The following is a 15864-nucleotide window of genomic DNA, read 5'->3' as shown; positions in this document are numbered from 1 at the left end:
AGAGAAAAGATAGATAGCCATTGCAAACATGGAAGCTAAATGATAGAACAAAAGTGCACGTACATACTGAAAAAAGAAATGAAGGAATCTGATGAGCAGGCTAAACTAAGAAACACATTGTAATTAAAATAGATAATGTGTAGGTGTTTTATACTAGTTATTCATATTCAGCATTACAGTTATTGGAAGAATGCCTTGCCATAAATTTTCCAGAAAAAATGTTACTGAAAACTAAAGACCAGGCCTTAGTTAAGAAGGAGAAGGAAATTTGTATTAGGATTAGTTGGAACAGTGAAATTATTACTAGTGAAATTCTTGAAAAAGCCTGAATAGTTTTCAAAAAACTGTTCATGGTGAATTAATCTTATTTTTCCTGCAAATAACTAACTAGACATTAGAGAGGGCTGTGAAGTTGGAAGTTTTACTGAGAAAACTATCCTTAAATGTAAGCATAAATAGTTTTGTTTTATTTTTTTAAACAGGATTGTGTGATCTTAAAAACAGACCGCTTTTTCAATTGTTAGCTCAAAACTCTTGAGATTTTTTCTTCTAGTCTTGTAAAAACTTTTTAGTCACCAATAAGTCAAATTCCTGGAACGCTGAGGAGGTTCCTCCAAGCATTCTTAATGTTTCCAGGGATAAAGACTAAAACCTGAAAAAGCAGAGAAAAAATTATCTTCACTTTTTCCAAAACTTGTTCACTATACATTTCTTTTCTTCACAGAACTTGAAGAATCCAGGCAAAAATGTCCACCTTGCTGGTATAAGTTTGCTAACACTTTCCTAATTTGGAATTGTTGGGAGCCCTGGTTAAAAGTAAAGAATGTGGTTGAATTTATTGTAATGGATCCATTTGTTGATCTGGCTGTCACTGTTTGCATAGTTTTAAACACACTGTTTATGGCCATGGAACATTATCCAATGACTGATAATTTCAGTAATGTACTTAAAATAGGAAATCAGGTAAGTTGATCAAGCTATATAATTTGATACATTTGGAACCTGTTTTCTCTTTGAAATGGAATTACTTTTATTGGTTTTGTTGTTTATTGTTGTTTGTTTGGTTTTGTTGTGTTTTTGGGTTTTTTTTAGTATTATCATCTCATAAGATTAATGTTAAGCATTCAATTGTACTAAGAATAGAAAATAGTGTTTGAGATATGTGGTATTTAAGAGTTCAGTTTCTATAGTAAAATTTCTGCAAATAGTTTTTAACAACCAGAATTTGAATGACACAAAACCAAAAAAAGAAATCTGACTTGGTTTTGTTCAGTATTTCCAAAAAAAAAAAAGTACAAGCCAAGTTATATCCTTTCTACTGTAAATATCATTGATAACACAAGAAGAGTTTTATGTCAGTTTGGATTATTATTTTGCACTGTTATTTTTTGTATTTCCACAAAGAATGTTGCTTTGATTGGTCCATAACAATTTGGAAGGCAAAGAATGTGTGACTTATTCCAAGAGTGTCTGTTGACACTTTGGGTTTTGTTCCCTAGTGGACACAGTCTCTTTGTTGGGCTTGAGGTGGTTTGTTTGTTTCTTTTATAATGGCAATAATACAGATAATATTATCTGCTATATTCCTTAACCTATGCTTATTCTAAGTGCTAATTCTGGTGATTATGATGTAGCAATACAATAAAACCATTTGGTTATTAGAATATATGAAATTCTGGTACATGTTGGGAATGTATTCAGGTTTAACTCCAGAGTTGTTAATGTGTCAACATTTTAATTTTATGCTGATATTTTAGCCAATACAGACATAGTTCAGAGCTTTTACCTAAACCTGGAGTCTTTCATTGTCTGTGGAACATAATCATGCCATGCTGCTGTTTAAAATAGATGTAGGATGTATTTGAGGAGGAAGACAGGGAAGATGAATAGGTGAGGATCAATAGTTGTCACAGAGCTGTGATCATGCCTGTGTGTTTAACCCAGAAAACACAACCATTTTTTTCCTTTCATGTGTAATAAAGTAGCTTAATATTAATCTAATTTTGGGCTGTGTATGTGTTCCTTTGTACTGATAAGAATTTGTGTTTACTCCCAGTCAGCTAAAATGCCACAGTAATACAGGTATAGTTTCAGCAGTTGTTTTCCTGCTTTTTGAACCATGGAGCGCTAAAGACTGGCAAATGGTCCTGATTCTTTTTGAAGTTTGTTCATCTGTCTAGAAAAAGATAAAAAAATATTCCATTCTGTAGATACTGGTGGTCATACATCTACAGTAAATACAATTAATTTACTCCCTTTTCAATGGCATTGTTTGCCTTATGCTCCAGAAGGCATCAGAGACATTCAAAAGCAGAGATGAATTATACTTCAAACATAAGCCTCAGCAGAATTGGCTTTTTTTTTTTTTTGCTTTTTTTTTTTTTGGTAGCTAGGAAGAGAAGACAAGTTTACCGTATCTGTAAGTTCTCACAAAGGCTTCATTTAACAGCCACTCTTCAATTTATGACCAACTCATGTTTTTCCAAACATCTTTATTAAAGCAGCTTCCATTGTAGCAAGAGCAACTGTCATTATTGTGCTGAAGAAATTTCCTTTAATTAGATGAATGGCAGATACGAGGAGCAAACAAGTTAACAGAGTTTTGCTACAGCTCATTTTGATGTTGCCACTTACCTTTTCTTGAGGTTCAGCTTGTGATAATATTCCTGACCTACGTCCTCCTGTAAGAGGGTTGATACTTCTTAAGTTGTTCTTTCCCTGCTGGTTCAACTTCTTCATACTTACCTATAAAGTAACAATAAATGTTATTCCTTCAGGTTTTTACTGGAGTTTTCGCAGCAGAAATGGTTCTCAAGATAATTGCCATGCATCCTTTTTATTATTTCCAAGTTGGCTGGAATATTTTTGATAGTTTCATAGTTGGCCTTAGTTTGGTGGAACTTTTTCTGTCAAATGTGGATGGATTGTCCGTTCTCCGATCATTCAGATTGGTAAATAAATTAGTGATAATAATATACCTGTTAATGTGTTGTATTTGTATTTTAAGTGTACTCATGTAAATAAGATGCTTTTTAGTTTTACATTTTTTCCTGTCACAGGCTATCTCTGCAAACATCCTTTACAAAATTATATGTTAACACTGAACAGTGTGTACCATTTTATGGTTCAGAAACAACTAAGTATTTTTTCAAGGGAAGGGGCTGTAATTTTATTGTAATTGTTTTTACATAGATGGGTAAAGCACAGCGAAGTGTACAACCTATTTAGTCCATATTGCGATATATAAATAAGTAAAATGGTTGTAGCCTTTGATCTAATTTCATATCTGGAAATTGTAAAAAGACTAGAAGTGGGTTTTTTCATGCCAGAATTATGAAATTCATGTTTTAAATTTAAAAAGATTGATTTTTCTCTTCCATCTTGGGGGGAAAAAAAGGAATGCTTTACTTTATTAGATAAATATTTCTATTTAAAAAATGAGAAATGAATGTTGACACTTTGAACCAGTGTGCTATTTCTTTTATATAGAAAAGAATACATATATGCCACACACAAAGAGCAAATTTAAAATGTGTTATGTTTTAAAAGTGTGGATTTTACAAAACTTCTCTTTCTTTATAAGGGATGGTTGTTGGCATCATGCTGAAGTTTCTTCTATTTGATATGGCTGAGAGTGACTGGTTCATAATCTGATGATTTCTATAGCGTTTTTGTAGCTACTGCAAATAATGTCTCTGTGGTTTTGTTTTTCAGTTGCGAGTTTTCAAACTGGCAAAATCTTGGCCAACTCTAAATATGCTGATTAAGATTATTGGCAACTCAGTGGGGGCTCTGGGGAATCTGACCCTGGTGCTGGCCATCATTGTGTTCATTTTCGCTGTGGTGGGGATGCAGCTGTTTGGAAAAAGCTACAAGGAATGTGTCTGCAAGATCTCCAGTGACTGTGAACTTCCACGTTGGCACATGAGTGACTTCTTCCACTCTTTCCTGATTGTATTCCGAGTGCTGTGCGGGGAATGGATAGAAACCATGTGGGACTGCATGGAGGTTGCAGGCCAAACCATGTGCCTTATTGTCTTCATGATGGTCATGGTGATTGGAAACCTGGTGGTATGTAACCAAAATAATCTGAGAAATCGTTTAGAGAGAGAATAGTAACAGAACCAGTAATGAAATTTTCAAGCATTATCAAATATTTTCTTTACATATATTTTTTTGTCATTTTGAATGTGTTACTAGTATGGGTTCTGATATAGAGTTTTCTGTTCGTTAGATTTCTGATCCTATGTAAAATCCTCAGCTTGGAGGATGGCCCTCCTCAGTGGTCCAGAGTACAATTCAGAGGATATGGGTGAGAGAGAAGCATTGTGTGTTCACATTTTTGTGGACTTCTCCTAGTTTCATGGAGAGAGGGAGAGAGAAGAACAAAGGCACCCCAAGCGTTACGCTCCCAGGATGGGAGTTTGCTGTTTGCGGAAGAGGGCACAGCAGGGCCTTTTCTCCGTAACTGATTGAAGCATCATTTTCAATCACACATTTGTTTAATTTGATTTTACTTCTGCTATCTCCTACCTAAAAGAATGCTTTGAGATTCTAAGATTCTGAAATTTAAGTCATTTTGAGCCCTGCTTGCTTGACAGCCAACTTTTTACACAAATGGGGTACAGTAACTTGAATTGGAAAGCAGCAGTTCAGCAGAAAAAAACATCCAAATACTTCATGTTCTCTTTCAACTCTTCATCTTTTTGCTTCCTATTTTGTAAGTACTTTATACAGACACTTTTATAAGTGGTCTGTGTTATATCTTTTTTTTTTTTTTCCACAGGAAAGCATCAGATCTGTACCAGTTTGTACATTGTTGTGTATAAATTTGTCTTTTAAAATATTTTTTATATTTATTAACTCACCAGTATTTGAGACCCACATTGCTTCACCTTTTGCTCTGCTTTTCTCATTGCCTACTAAATCTTCCTCTATTATTCTGCATCTTTTCTTTAGGTAACTGTTAGTAGCAAAAGAGATTTTAAACTGTCCATCCTGGAGGCATTCTTTAGGACTAAAATTTCTAACAATGTGAATAAGCTAATTATCTCTAAACCAGTCATGCTACTAGTAGCACAGCCATTTGCTCCAGGATTTTCTACGAATGTAGTGTCTTATAATGAAGCGAACTGTGAAATCGGTTGACCAAACAAAACACTCTCCTTAAATAGTTTTCTAAATCAGAAGATAGAACTTTGTAGAATGAAGTATCCATCTCTCTGAATTTTTCCACAGCGTTTACTATATCCTGATTTTGTACCATTGCTCTAGAATAATTTCTTACATGAGTACACAATCCCTGCTCAGGGCTCTATTGTCCAGTTACTTTCAGTTTTCCCAACACATAGTTTTACCCTATTGCCTTCAAAGCTGCACGGAAGAGCTGATCTGAAGGCTTTAAGAACTGGTGCTCTGCTGCTTTGTCTGTCCTTATACCATTTGAGCTCCTGGTAAGCTCTGGGCTTGTATAACTGGGATCTATTCCACGTTTTGTCTTGCCATGGAAAGAGCATGACTTGAGGTTAGGAGATGGAGTGTACATCACTTTTTTAAAGTCACATAAAGCAAAATATTTGTGTGAGTTTGGACCAGCATTTAAGCAAGCTTTTTCTGCAGAGGTCAGCTACACAGATCTTCTGTTACAGAGTGTTTCACTGTGCCAGAGAAGTAAACATGTTGGATCTGTTCAGTCAGTACCAAAGAATCATTTATTTCTGACCTTCTACAAACACGAGCAGAAAAAGAATTTACAAGGGTCTTCATGGTCATGCAGCAATGTAAAACCACAAAAAAACCCAAACCAAATCAAACAACTGCATTGGGGTATAGGACAGGTGTTGTGCTTAAAACACACTTTATTTAGTTTACTGAATATTTGATTCCAGAATTACATACAGTAAAGGAAATCATGAAACCTATGTTCATAATGGGTTTCATAATTGGTGACAGAAACAGCATGTGAATGAAAAATTGAGAAAATTCAGCTTTCATCTGTATTGTCTCTTTTTTTTTTTTTTTAGGTATTGAACCTTTTTCTGGCCTTGCTGCTGAGTTCATTTAGTTCAGACAGCCTTTCTCCTACAGAGGATGATAATGAAATGAATAACTTACAGATTGCTGTTGCAAGAATTCAGAAGGGAATAGATTATGTAAAGAAAAAAGTAGGTGAATGTGTCCGAAAGTCTTTTTGGAAGAAACAAACTGTTATAAATCAAAGAACGGCAACAGATCAGTTGAATGGTGAGAGAGACCATTGCATTTCCAACTGTACCATCGCTGAAATAAGGATAGATACAAATTACCATAAAAATGAGAATGGAATGGCCACTGTTATAGGTGGCAGTGATTATATGTCATTCATAAACAACCCAAGCCTTACTGTTACAGTCCCAATAGCTGTTGGAGAATCTGATTTTGAACATCCAAATACAGAAGAGTTTAGCAGTGACTCAGAACTGGAGGAAAGCAAGGAGGTAAGATTTAAATATTTTTGTGTTTTGTGTATTTGTATTCTTACATAGTATGTCTCTTTCTGCTTAGAAATAGGGAGTGTTTGTGATTTAAGATTGTTGGACTGTACTGAGAGTGAATGAAGTGGGAAAGTGGAGCTAAAGAGAGTAGGAAATCCTGGCAGAACTGTATAAAACGTGTATGAACCCATGTATAAAGGGCTTTGAAAACAAGCTTTTCTAAATTTTTAGTTGCATAGACAAACTAGCATATATGTACAGAACAAAACAGAAACAAAAGACATGAGGGTTTTTTTATATAATAATAATAATATTCCCATGAAATAAGGATAAAAATAAACTACTATTTTAAAACATTGGAGGAGATATTAATAAAGAATATAAATACCCTTTGCATCTGATTTTTAAAGCTCGCTGAATTCTGCAGATAATCTAGCAGAGGTGCTAACTCAGGCTAATGAGAGCAGTTAACACCAGTTTTCAAGTCCTGAAGTTAAAATGAAGTGGGAAAGCCAAGGGAACAATGTCAGTATTACAAGGTGAATGTGTCAACTAAAAATAATGAAAAAATATAGAATTACTGAATGAAAAAATATTAATTTCTTGCTTGTTTGTGAGAGTTTGTTTGAACCAGTCACTTCAAAGTCAACTGCCTGACCTTAAACTGAGCCAGCTTTATGAAAGTAGTTTTTAGCAGCTGCAGACTGAGGGCAGAAGCAAAATCATGGATTTCAGTGGGATCCTGAGAGAACTTTGAAAAGTCAGATTGCTGTGCTGTGGCTCCAGTGCAGACTCTGTCTGGTATCAACTCCAATGGCACCTGAAGACACAAGTTTGTTAGTGGAATGTCACTGCTTTTGCAGACTGCTGTACTTCAACCTGGGTTGCTTTGTCTGGGTTGTTTTGTTTCCTTTTGGAGTATTTTTATTTGATTGGTTGTGGGCTTTTTAGGTTCTTGGTTGTTTTGAACTGGAATTTGCCCATATTCTTTCTAAATTTTAGAAAATAAGTTTGTTCTAGTGAACTGCATTTAAACTAAATTTAAATTTGGAAGGTATAATAAGGTGACTCTTTAAGTGTTTCTTTTATGGTAGAGTGCAGTGTTCAATAATATTACACTCATTTGTTATTTCAGCAACTCATTTCCTGACACTTGATTTGTTTCTTCTGTGTTTTGGAGCTTCGGTTACTGCATATATTATGTTGACGTCTAAGTTAAAAAGACCTTAGATTACCGTCGTGGCTTAACCTGACAGGCAGCTAAACACCACACAGCTTTTTACTCACCACCCCACCTCTTTGATGGGATGGGGGAGAGAATCGAGAACAACAACAAAAAAGTAAACCTTGAGGGTTAAGATAATGAAAATTTAATAGAACAGAAAGGGAAAATAAAAATTATAGTAAAGATAATAATAAACCAATACATAGAAGATGTGATACACAGTGCAGTTGCTCACCACTCACTGAACTGATACCCAGCCAGTTCTCAAGCAGCGGTCCCACAACTCACTTTTTTCCCTAGTTTATATACTGAGCGTGATGTTCGGTGGCGTGGAGTATCCCTTTGGCCCGTTGGGGTCAGCTGGCCTGGCTCTGCCCCCTCCTGGCTGGTTGTGTATCTCCAGCCTCCTGGCTGAGAAGGCCTTGACTTACAGACATTGCTTCGCAACAACAAAAACATCAGTCTGTTGTCACCTTTCTTCTGGCTTAAATCCAAAACACAGGACTATACCAGCTACTAGGAAGAAAATTAACTCTATCCCAGCCAAAACCATGACAGTTACTAAGAGGCCTCTTAAAAGCAAATAATGTTCATAATTTGTTTTTAAGTATTAAATGTACTTTCTAAGGAAGCTATAATGTCTGCTGAACAGCTGCTACATCTTTTATATGTTATTAATCTGAATAAAGGATACTGGCCTTCTTAGTGTGTTTTGATAAAACTTGGGTTTGTGGAAGGAATATCTGATGAATCCAGGTAATTTGCTCTGATAACTCTGTTAAATATAACCCTTACCTGGAAATCATCCAGCAATTGAAGACACCTGGTTCTTCACTATTTTATATTTAAGAATTAGGTAACAAAATCTATGCCTTCTCACCTCTGATATTGAAGATCCAACATCAGCATTAGCTATTTATGAGATACTACAATCTAGAATTAATTTTAACCCACTCAAATTTGGAAAAGGTGGCTAAGGATTGACATACTTGAAAGACAAATAGAGGAGATATGTAAACTATCAATTAAAAAAATCACATACAGTAGTTCATAGTAATGAAATTGTCTTTCGTTTTGTAGGTTATTTCAGTTCTTTCAGACTTTCCCTTTAAATGGGAGCAGTTTGTATTGAGGTTGTTAGATAGCTACATTATTTGATGAGCCTTTGAGAGGCCTTTGGCAAGAAGTGAGGTTTGATTTATACCAGTCTCATGTAGTAAAAGATAGATTTGAGGTAGTTGAGGAAATTTGAGGTTTATTGCTAGGCATGGGTTTTTCATTTTTATGTTGTTATATATCTGTTATAATCCATAATGTACCTTTAGGAAAAACTTCTTCACTAACGGGATTGTCAGGCAATAGAACAGGCTGCATGGGGAAGCGGTTGAGCGGTTGTGTCACCACCTCTGAAGATGTATAAAAGGTGCTTCCATTATGTTCTTGCCTACAGGGTTTAGAGTTGGACTTGACAGTGTCAGGTTAACGGTTGGACTTGATAATCTTAAAGATCTTTTCCAACAAAAATGATTCTATGGTTCTGTGATGAAAGCTTTTGCTTTTGCTTTTTCTTTTCTTTTTTTTTCTTTTCTTCTTTTTTTTTTTTTTTTTTTTTTAAGTCATGCAATTAAAAAAGCTGGGAAAAATCGCTAACCCAGACGTTTTCGTATTCGACCTGATATGATTGATTTGTTTTGTTTCGCCTGTGGCTTCCTTCTGAAAGTGTATCCTAGTTACATACTTGGCATCTAGTGAAGACCAGGAACAACCTTGAAAATTAAGTGCAAGGGAAAACATATTTCTGTTCTTTTAGAGGTGTAGGATGATGAAGGCTTTAATATACATATTGTGGCTGGATCTGTCTCTGTGGGCTTGGTTTGGGGTTGTTTTCTTGGGAGTGGGGCGTTGGAGAGGGTTTTGTTTCTTTTGTGGTGTGGGTTTTTTTGGTTGGTTGGTTGGTTTTGGTTTGGGGTGGTTTTTTGTGGGGGGGGGGGGGGGTTGGGTTTTTTGTTGTGGGTTTTTATTTTTTTTTGGTTGGTTGCTTTTTGAAGTTCAGAACCAAGACCTGTATACATCTATGAGCATCAGATATTCTGCGAATTTTACCTCTTTCAGTATGTCTTTGGATATCTAATTGCACATATCTAATCTCTGTTGCTCTAATCAACAGCTATAAATGTTATGTTTTGCTAATGTGTGATATATCTAGTAAACACATATTTATATAAGTAGGAATCCATACTTCTGCTGTTTCTAGAACTCAGCCTAAACGGTACCATGTTTTAACTTCATTGCGTACCATTCTTACTTCTCACAGGAGTAAAATCAAGCTGGATCAATCAAGAATGCAGATCTGGTGCTTTTTAACCAGGCAGAACAACGTGTCAGCATGTTTACACAGGTTACCTAAACAAATCATACATATATGATCATTTTTGAGATTGATTGGCCTGCATGCTACCCAGCTACAATATATTTTTCCCCCATCCATTGCAATGTGGTGGAAACACGCACAGTGCTCTGTAAGCTGAGTCCCATGACTCACGTCACAGCATGGTTGAGGGCAACCGAAACATGTTCCTCTCTCTTTGTTACATCTTTAGTATTTTCTGTACTACTTCCATGGCATAACCTGCATGCTTTGTAGGGATTTTTATTGTTAACTGAACCTTAAGCATCATGACTGTTCAAGTTTAAGAGAGGTTAAGAGGCTATGATTTTCTGAAAATGGAAAGGTAATCTTCACTTGATATTTTCTGTTCATCTGTTGAACCATATTTTTAGCTGTAATGTATTTATGAACATTGTCTGATCATAGTCATTTGAAAATGACTTTATAATATTGCATATATACAATTACTTGTGTGTTAACATGATTGTATCTTTTGATATAAATTGTTTCATGTTTGTTGTCAATGTTTTTATAATTTACATTCAAGTTTTCTCATATGAGAGAAGCTAAAATATAAGGTGAAGGATACACTCCTGGAAACAATCAAACATGTTCTTTATACATATGCATAGTCCTTTGGAATACGAACATAATAATTCAGTTACATTCTACTCATGAAGTTTGTGTATATCTGTAAGACTGGAAGTTAGAGAATCGTTTATGTCAGTTTTGATCTTCATCATCAATAATTGTTTATTTGTGAACTTGATCCATTTGCTTGATTTTTAGAAAGACATAAAACACAATTTCAAGGGAAAATTTGATTCTATAGGATTCTGTGTTAGTGTCTAAATATATCTGGGTGTTTTAAAATGATACAAATTAGAAAGTTCAGGCAAGAAAGAAAAAAAAAATAGAGAAAACCAGAGTAAGGCTAAAATTCAAGACAATTGTAAAAAAAAAAAAAAATAGGAACTGACACCCTCCCAAACCTCTAAACTCAGGAACCTCCACAACTGTAAAAAAAAACCTTAATTGTACCAAGCTATTATTCTTCATGATCTCTTCTGGATAATTGGGCAGTACCTTTCCTTGCTATTAAGGGTAAATACAAATTTTGCCCATGTGGTTTTGTTGTGGAATCCTGCATTATCTTTCATGTATTTTTTTACACTGAATTACGTACTGGAAATATTTCGGGACTCACTTCTGTGCCCAGGGGTTCTGCAAGCTATTCAGAAAGATGGAATGGAAAAATATCTTTGTAAGGATTTTTCCAACCCATTTTAGAAGAGGTACTTAAGTAGGGGAAAGTAGAATGTAGTAGCATCCCGTGCTACTGGTGCTAACTTTGGGGTTAATGATTTTGATTTGGTGGATATTGTTTATGTGACACTGCTACTGCTTCAAGTTCTACCGTCATGATTGGACAGAACAGCATGCAAAATAGTAACCCAGGGCTTGTAATCATTTGACTGAAAAACGTTTTTTAATTTGGATCTCACATTGTGTTACTGTGAGTTTCCTCGCATGATAAGGCAGTGCCCTTTTTTTTTTCTTTTAAATAAATATGTGTGCCCTTTTTATTTTTTTAAGTTATGTAGACCAGGAGAGGTAAGGTTTGGATTTAGTTTGGTGAAAAAAACTAAGTACATTGTATGGACACTACTTTTGCTTTCTTTAAAAGGTAAATAATTTGTTAAACTTATTTATAGACATACTTACTCTTTTCAGAAAAGGAAAATAAGCATTTCCTGCGGAAAATAGATCTGATTAAGCAGGAAAATATTCAATTGATGGAATATAAGTGACGTAATGCAGGTGTGCTGAGGTTTTCTGTTGCATTTCTATTTAGTAATATTTTCTGATCCTCTTTTCTAAGAGGTTCCTGAACATACTCTCCAAAGCGCTGTTACCAGCAATCATCTTTCACATTTTACTGCAGTTACTTTAACTCTTCCTCCAGTAAAAATGGACTCAGTCTACTTAAATTAGAAAGAAAAAAAGAGAGATATCTTCAGTGACTGAGAGGATGAGAATATGCAGCACAGTCTTCCTTTGTTTTTTTGTTTGTTTGTGGGTGTTCAGTTTTGTTCTAAATAACACAAGACAATGTTTCCCTTTTATTCCTTGTATTGTCAGCTGTATTGCTGGAATGTTTGCTCTTTGCTTAGGAGTACAGGAAGCATCCGATTTTCCTTCGCTATTTGCATATCAAAATGTGAATGACTTAGAAGTTGAATGCACAGTAGGTTGCATCATGTGAATAGTCAGTGACCTACTTCTAATTAGTTCTTATTATGAATTTTCCTTTAAAGTCATTACCTGTGATTTTGTATACACTTTCATTTATTATTTTTTAGATGATACTCACTAAGCATTGATTCTTTACTAATTACCTCAAGCAATCCTAAGTGGCTTCAGTGGGATGATTTGTAGTAGTAACATTATTCTTGCAAGTATTTGTGCCATCATACCTTGAGTCCCTCAGTAAACAGAAGGATCATGAGCTCCAAATTTTGACCTTGCAATAGTACATTAGATACTTGTATTGAAAAAGTTAATCTATTCAAAGTCTGAATTGCTTTTTACTGCCAACAGTGAAAAGGGAAACAGGTATTATATTGAGGCAATTCTCTCTAACAAAAATGTTTTAGCTGCTGATTTGCAAATGTCAAGGCAGATTGTCAGCTTTTGAGTACGAGTTGTGCCATCCAATCCAGTGCTGAGTGTATACAAAATGGGGCTTCTTACTGTAGTTTGGTGAACTTCAAAAAGCAGCTCAGTGCCCTGGAAGGTGAAGGATGAAAATTTCTGTCTTTCCTAGAAGTCTTGTTCTTGGAGTGATTCACAAAATCAGTTACATCTCTGTGAACTTCATACGTAGTAAAGAAACTAGCTGAATTAGAATAGGAAATTCTTCTATGCATGATGTTTTTTACCATCTGTTTTTGTTGTTGTTTGATACCTTCATCGTGGTGAAAAATATGAGCACCTCACATGAAAAAGAGAAACAATGTTTAATTAAATCTGTAGCTCTTCAGGAACAAAACTATATCCTATGATGTTCTTAGAAGAAAGAGGGAACCAAGCTAATTCTTCTACCATGTATTAAATTAGTTATAAAGCTTCATGTTATAAACACATTGATTCTTTTCTGTTTCCTTTTCATTCCTGGTTGTTCATCTTTTAATGTTGTTAATTCTTAAAAATCTGTATTAGTTCAGTTGTCTTCATGTCATCTGCTCAAACAGTGTACTAAGTAGCTTACAGTTGAAATGACCTAGGGTACTTCATGTTGTTTTTAATTTTTATTAGCAATATGATGCAAAACTTCCTTACTCTTAAAAAATACATTTTTTTTTAATAGTAATTTGTTTTATAATTCAATTCATTATTTCAGTTTACCCACCACTGCTGCAACATGTTGCAACGTATAAACTATGTCATGGAATGATGAAAGCAGATTATTAATACAATGATGGAGGCATATAGTGCTTTCCTCGGGTTCAGTAGGATTAGTAATGGGAAAAGCTGTTTGCTGCCAATATTGGTATTTTTAAATTAATGCTACTAAAAATGAAAAGAGGTGTTTACATTAAATATGAGTAATTTGGGGGTTCTACTCCAGATGAACAGTATCTAAAGTAGCAGCAAAGTAGGCAATATTACTGATTCACTTTCAATGTTAATGCAGAACACTGGGTTACTTTTCTTACTAAATAGTCTCTGTCTTCTTTCACAAACATGGCAAAAATAATTGTTTGATACCTAAAATAATTTTGTCCTTTCACATTTCTCAGTTAAGGTCTAAAGATAGCTTGATTGGATAGTGCCTGTAACTTGGCTGCTTCTGTGTCTTAAATGTCTCTTAATCATGCAAGTCTAGCTAAATTAATGAAAATGGTTATTTCTACGGAACCAAAGCTGTTTTACAAACTGTGCTTACATCATTCCCTACAGACATGTAGTTGTGTGAATTCATTACTGATGTTGTGTACTTCTGGATAATAAGACTGTAAGATGTCAGTGGATGCTGTGACCAAAACTACTCTGACTTAGTTTGGTACTCAGATCAAGTGTGCAGGACACCATATCTTCCTTTAAAATGTCCAGACTATTGATTTTTTGCAATGCACATGCAGATTACAAAATAAATTAAGGCTTATTCTTTTGTTAGTAACTTTTGTAATACTAATGTGACTTATGTAATTTTAATTATTAAAAAATATCCTTCCTTTCTTTCTGGGTGTTAACTGTACAGATATGTGTACCAGAGTAATGAGTAGTTTCAGAATGCACAATGTAATACATATGTGCATTCGCAAAAAAGAATGCAAATTAATGCCAGTTGAAATGTATTTTATCATACTTTTTCCTTTTTGAAGCTTAACCGTGTATATGAAAAAACATAAAAGGTGTTAACACAGTAGTTATAATTATGGGTTAAGACAGGGCAGGCTTAATTTGTTTTATGAATGCGTTGAGGGTAATGTTCAAATACACATCTGAAACAAGGCTTCAGTCCTGATTTTACTTCAACATTTTCCAATCTAGATAATAAGAATGATCGTAAAATGACAAGTAACTGAATTGTCTGTGTTCAAACGTAACCAAATTTTATTATAAATTGTAGTATATGCCTGAAGTGGTTAGCTTGCATCGCACTGGTGTTGAAGATGTCGGTAAAAAAAAAAACTGATAATTTATTTCCTCTGTATTATAAATAATGGGCACTGAACTAAAATCTGCCCTTAAAAATCTACTACATTTTCTCCGTTGGCCAGTATACAGTTCACAATTTAAAGGTTTTTTATTGTCAGAATTTACTGTCATCAGGTTGAGGAGACTGCTCTAATGGAAGTAGCTACAAACATATGTCATCTTAAAGCATACCATGTAACTTGAATAGTATTTGTCTAAAATATAGCAAAAGAAATTATAGTAGGAAAATAATAGTAGAAAACAAAATAAATAGAATATGTATCAGAAGCTCTACTTTGGTAGTTGTTAACTTTGATGAATGATAACATGGTGCTGTATTTAGGCCAAAATATACCTTGCAATCTCTGGGTAAAAAGTGGGTGATTTATGCACATTTCAACAGCATTGACTGCTAAATGTGGATGTTTGTGTGTATTTCTGGTGACAAATATTGTTCTTATTATTACTTGCACACAGTGTTGCATGCTTGAAGTTAGTTACAATTCTAAAAATGTAAATATTAATAAAGTATAACAGTTATTGAATTCTGTTTTCAGAAGCTAAATTTTCCTAGCTCATCTGAAGGAAGTACAGTCAATTTAGCTCTCTTTGGAGAAGAAAAAGCTGAAACTGAACCAGAAAAAGACTCAGAGCTACAGGCATGCTTTACAGAAGGTATGGAAATAAAGCTTAACCATGGGTTAGCAATTACGTTTCGATTGTTCATAACAAGCATTGGCAGTTCAAGGAAGCTATTTACTACAGCAGTCCTGGATCCTAGTTTGTCAAGGCTTATGATATAGATAATTTCGCCTGTTTTAGGTAATTGTACAGAAGTCCGTGGAGCCATTTGTGGATAGAAAGTTGTATATGTGTGTATGTGATCATTTCTAATATTGCTAAATAAGCACTAGGCACAATTCTGTAAACTGATTCTCAGCAGTTAGGAATCCTGTTGATGAAAATTACATTCTTAGTAGTGAAATCCGCAAGACCAAATCCTACACCAGGTTTGCTCCACTAAGAAATTCAAACCAGAATCATATGATTACCCATGGTCCCTTCACAGAGCT

At 34.7% G+C, this 15864-nt stretch overlaps 1 protein-coding gene across 5 annotated transcripts in view; it reads left to right on the top strand.

Moving 5' to 3' along the window:
• Positions 1 to 15864, top strand: part of LOC136102917 (sodium channel protein type 3 subunit alpha-like) — a 69398-nt gene that overhangs the window by 39329 nt on the left and 14205 nt on the right. For 4 of the 5 annotated variants that reach the window (XM_065840426.2, XM_071811018.1, XM_071811017.1 and 1 more), the window contains 5 exons: positions 725 to 963; positions 2778 to 2951; positions 3715 to 4071; positions 6024 to 6476; positions 15349 to 15466. In XM_065840426.2, coding sequence (XP_065696498.1) covers positions 725 to 963; positions 2778 to 2951; positions 3715 to 4071; positions 6024 to 6476; positions 15349 to 15466 — 1341 coding nt within the window. The remainder of the gene's footprint in view (positions 1 to 724; positions 964 to 2777; positions 2952 to 3714; positions 4072 to 6023; positions 6477 to 15348; positions 15467 to 15864) is intronic. The other variant, XM_071811019.1, reaches the window with a different exon arrangement.

This window comes from Patagioenas fasciata, chromosome 7 (assembly GCF_037038585.1).
Source record: "Patagioenas fasciata isolate bPatFas1 chromosome 7, bPatFas1.hap1, whole genome shotgun sequence".
NCBI classification, from domain to species: Eukaryota; Metazoa; Chordata; class Aves; order Columbiformes; family Columbidae; genus Patagioenas; species Patagioenas fasciata.
Note: the sequence above shows the minus strand (reverse complement) of the source record. Positions and strands in the feature narration are given on the sequence as shown.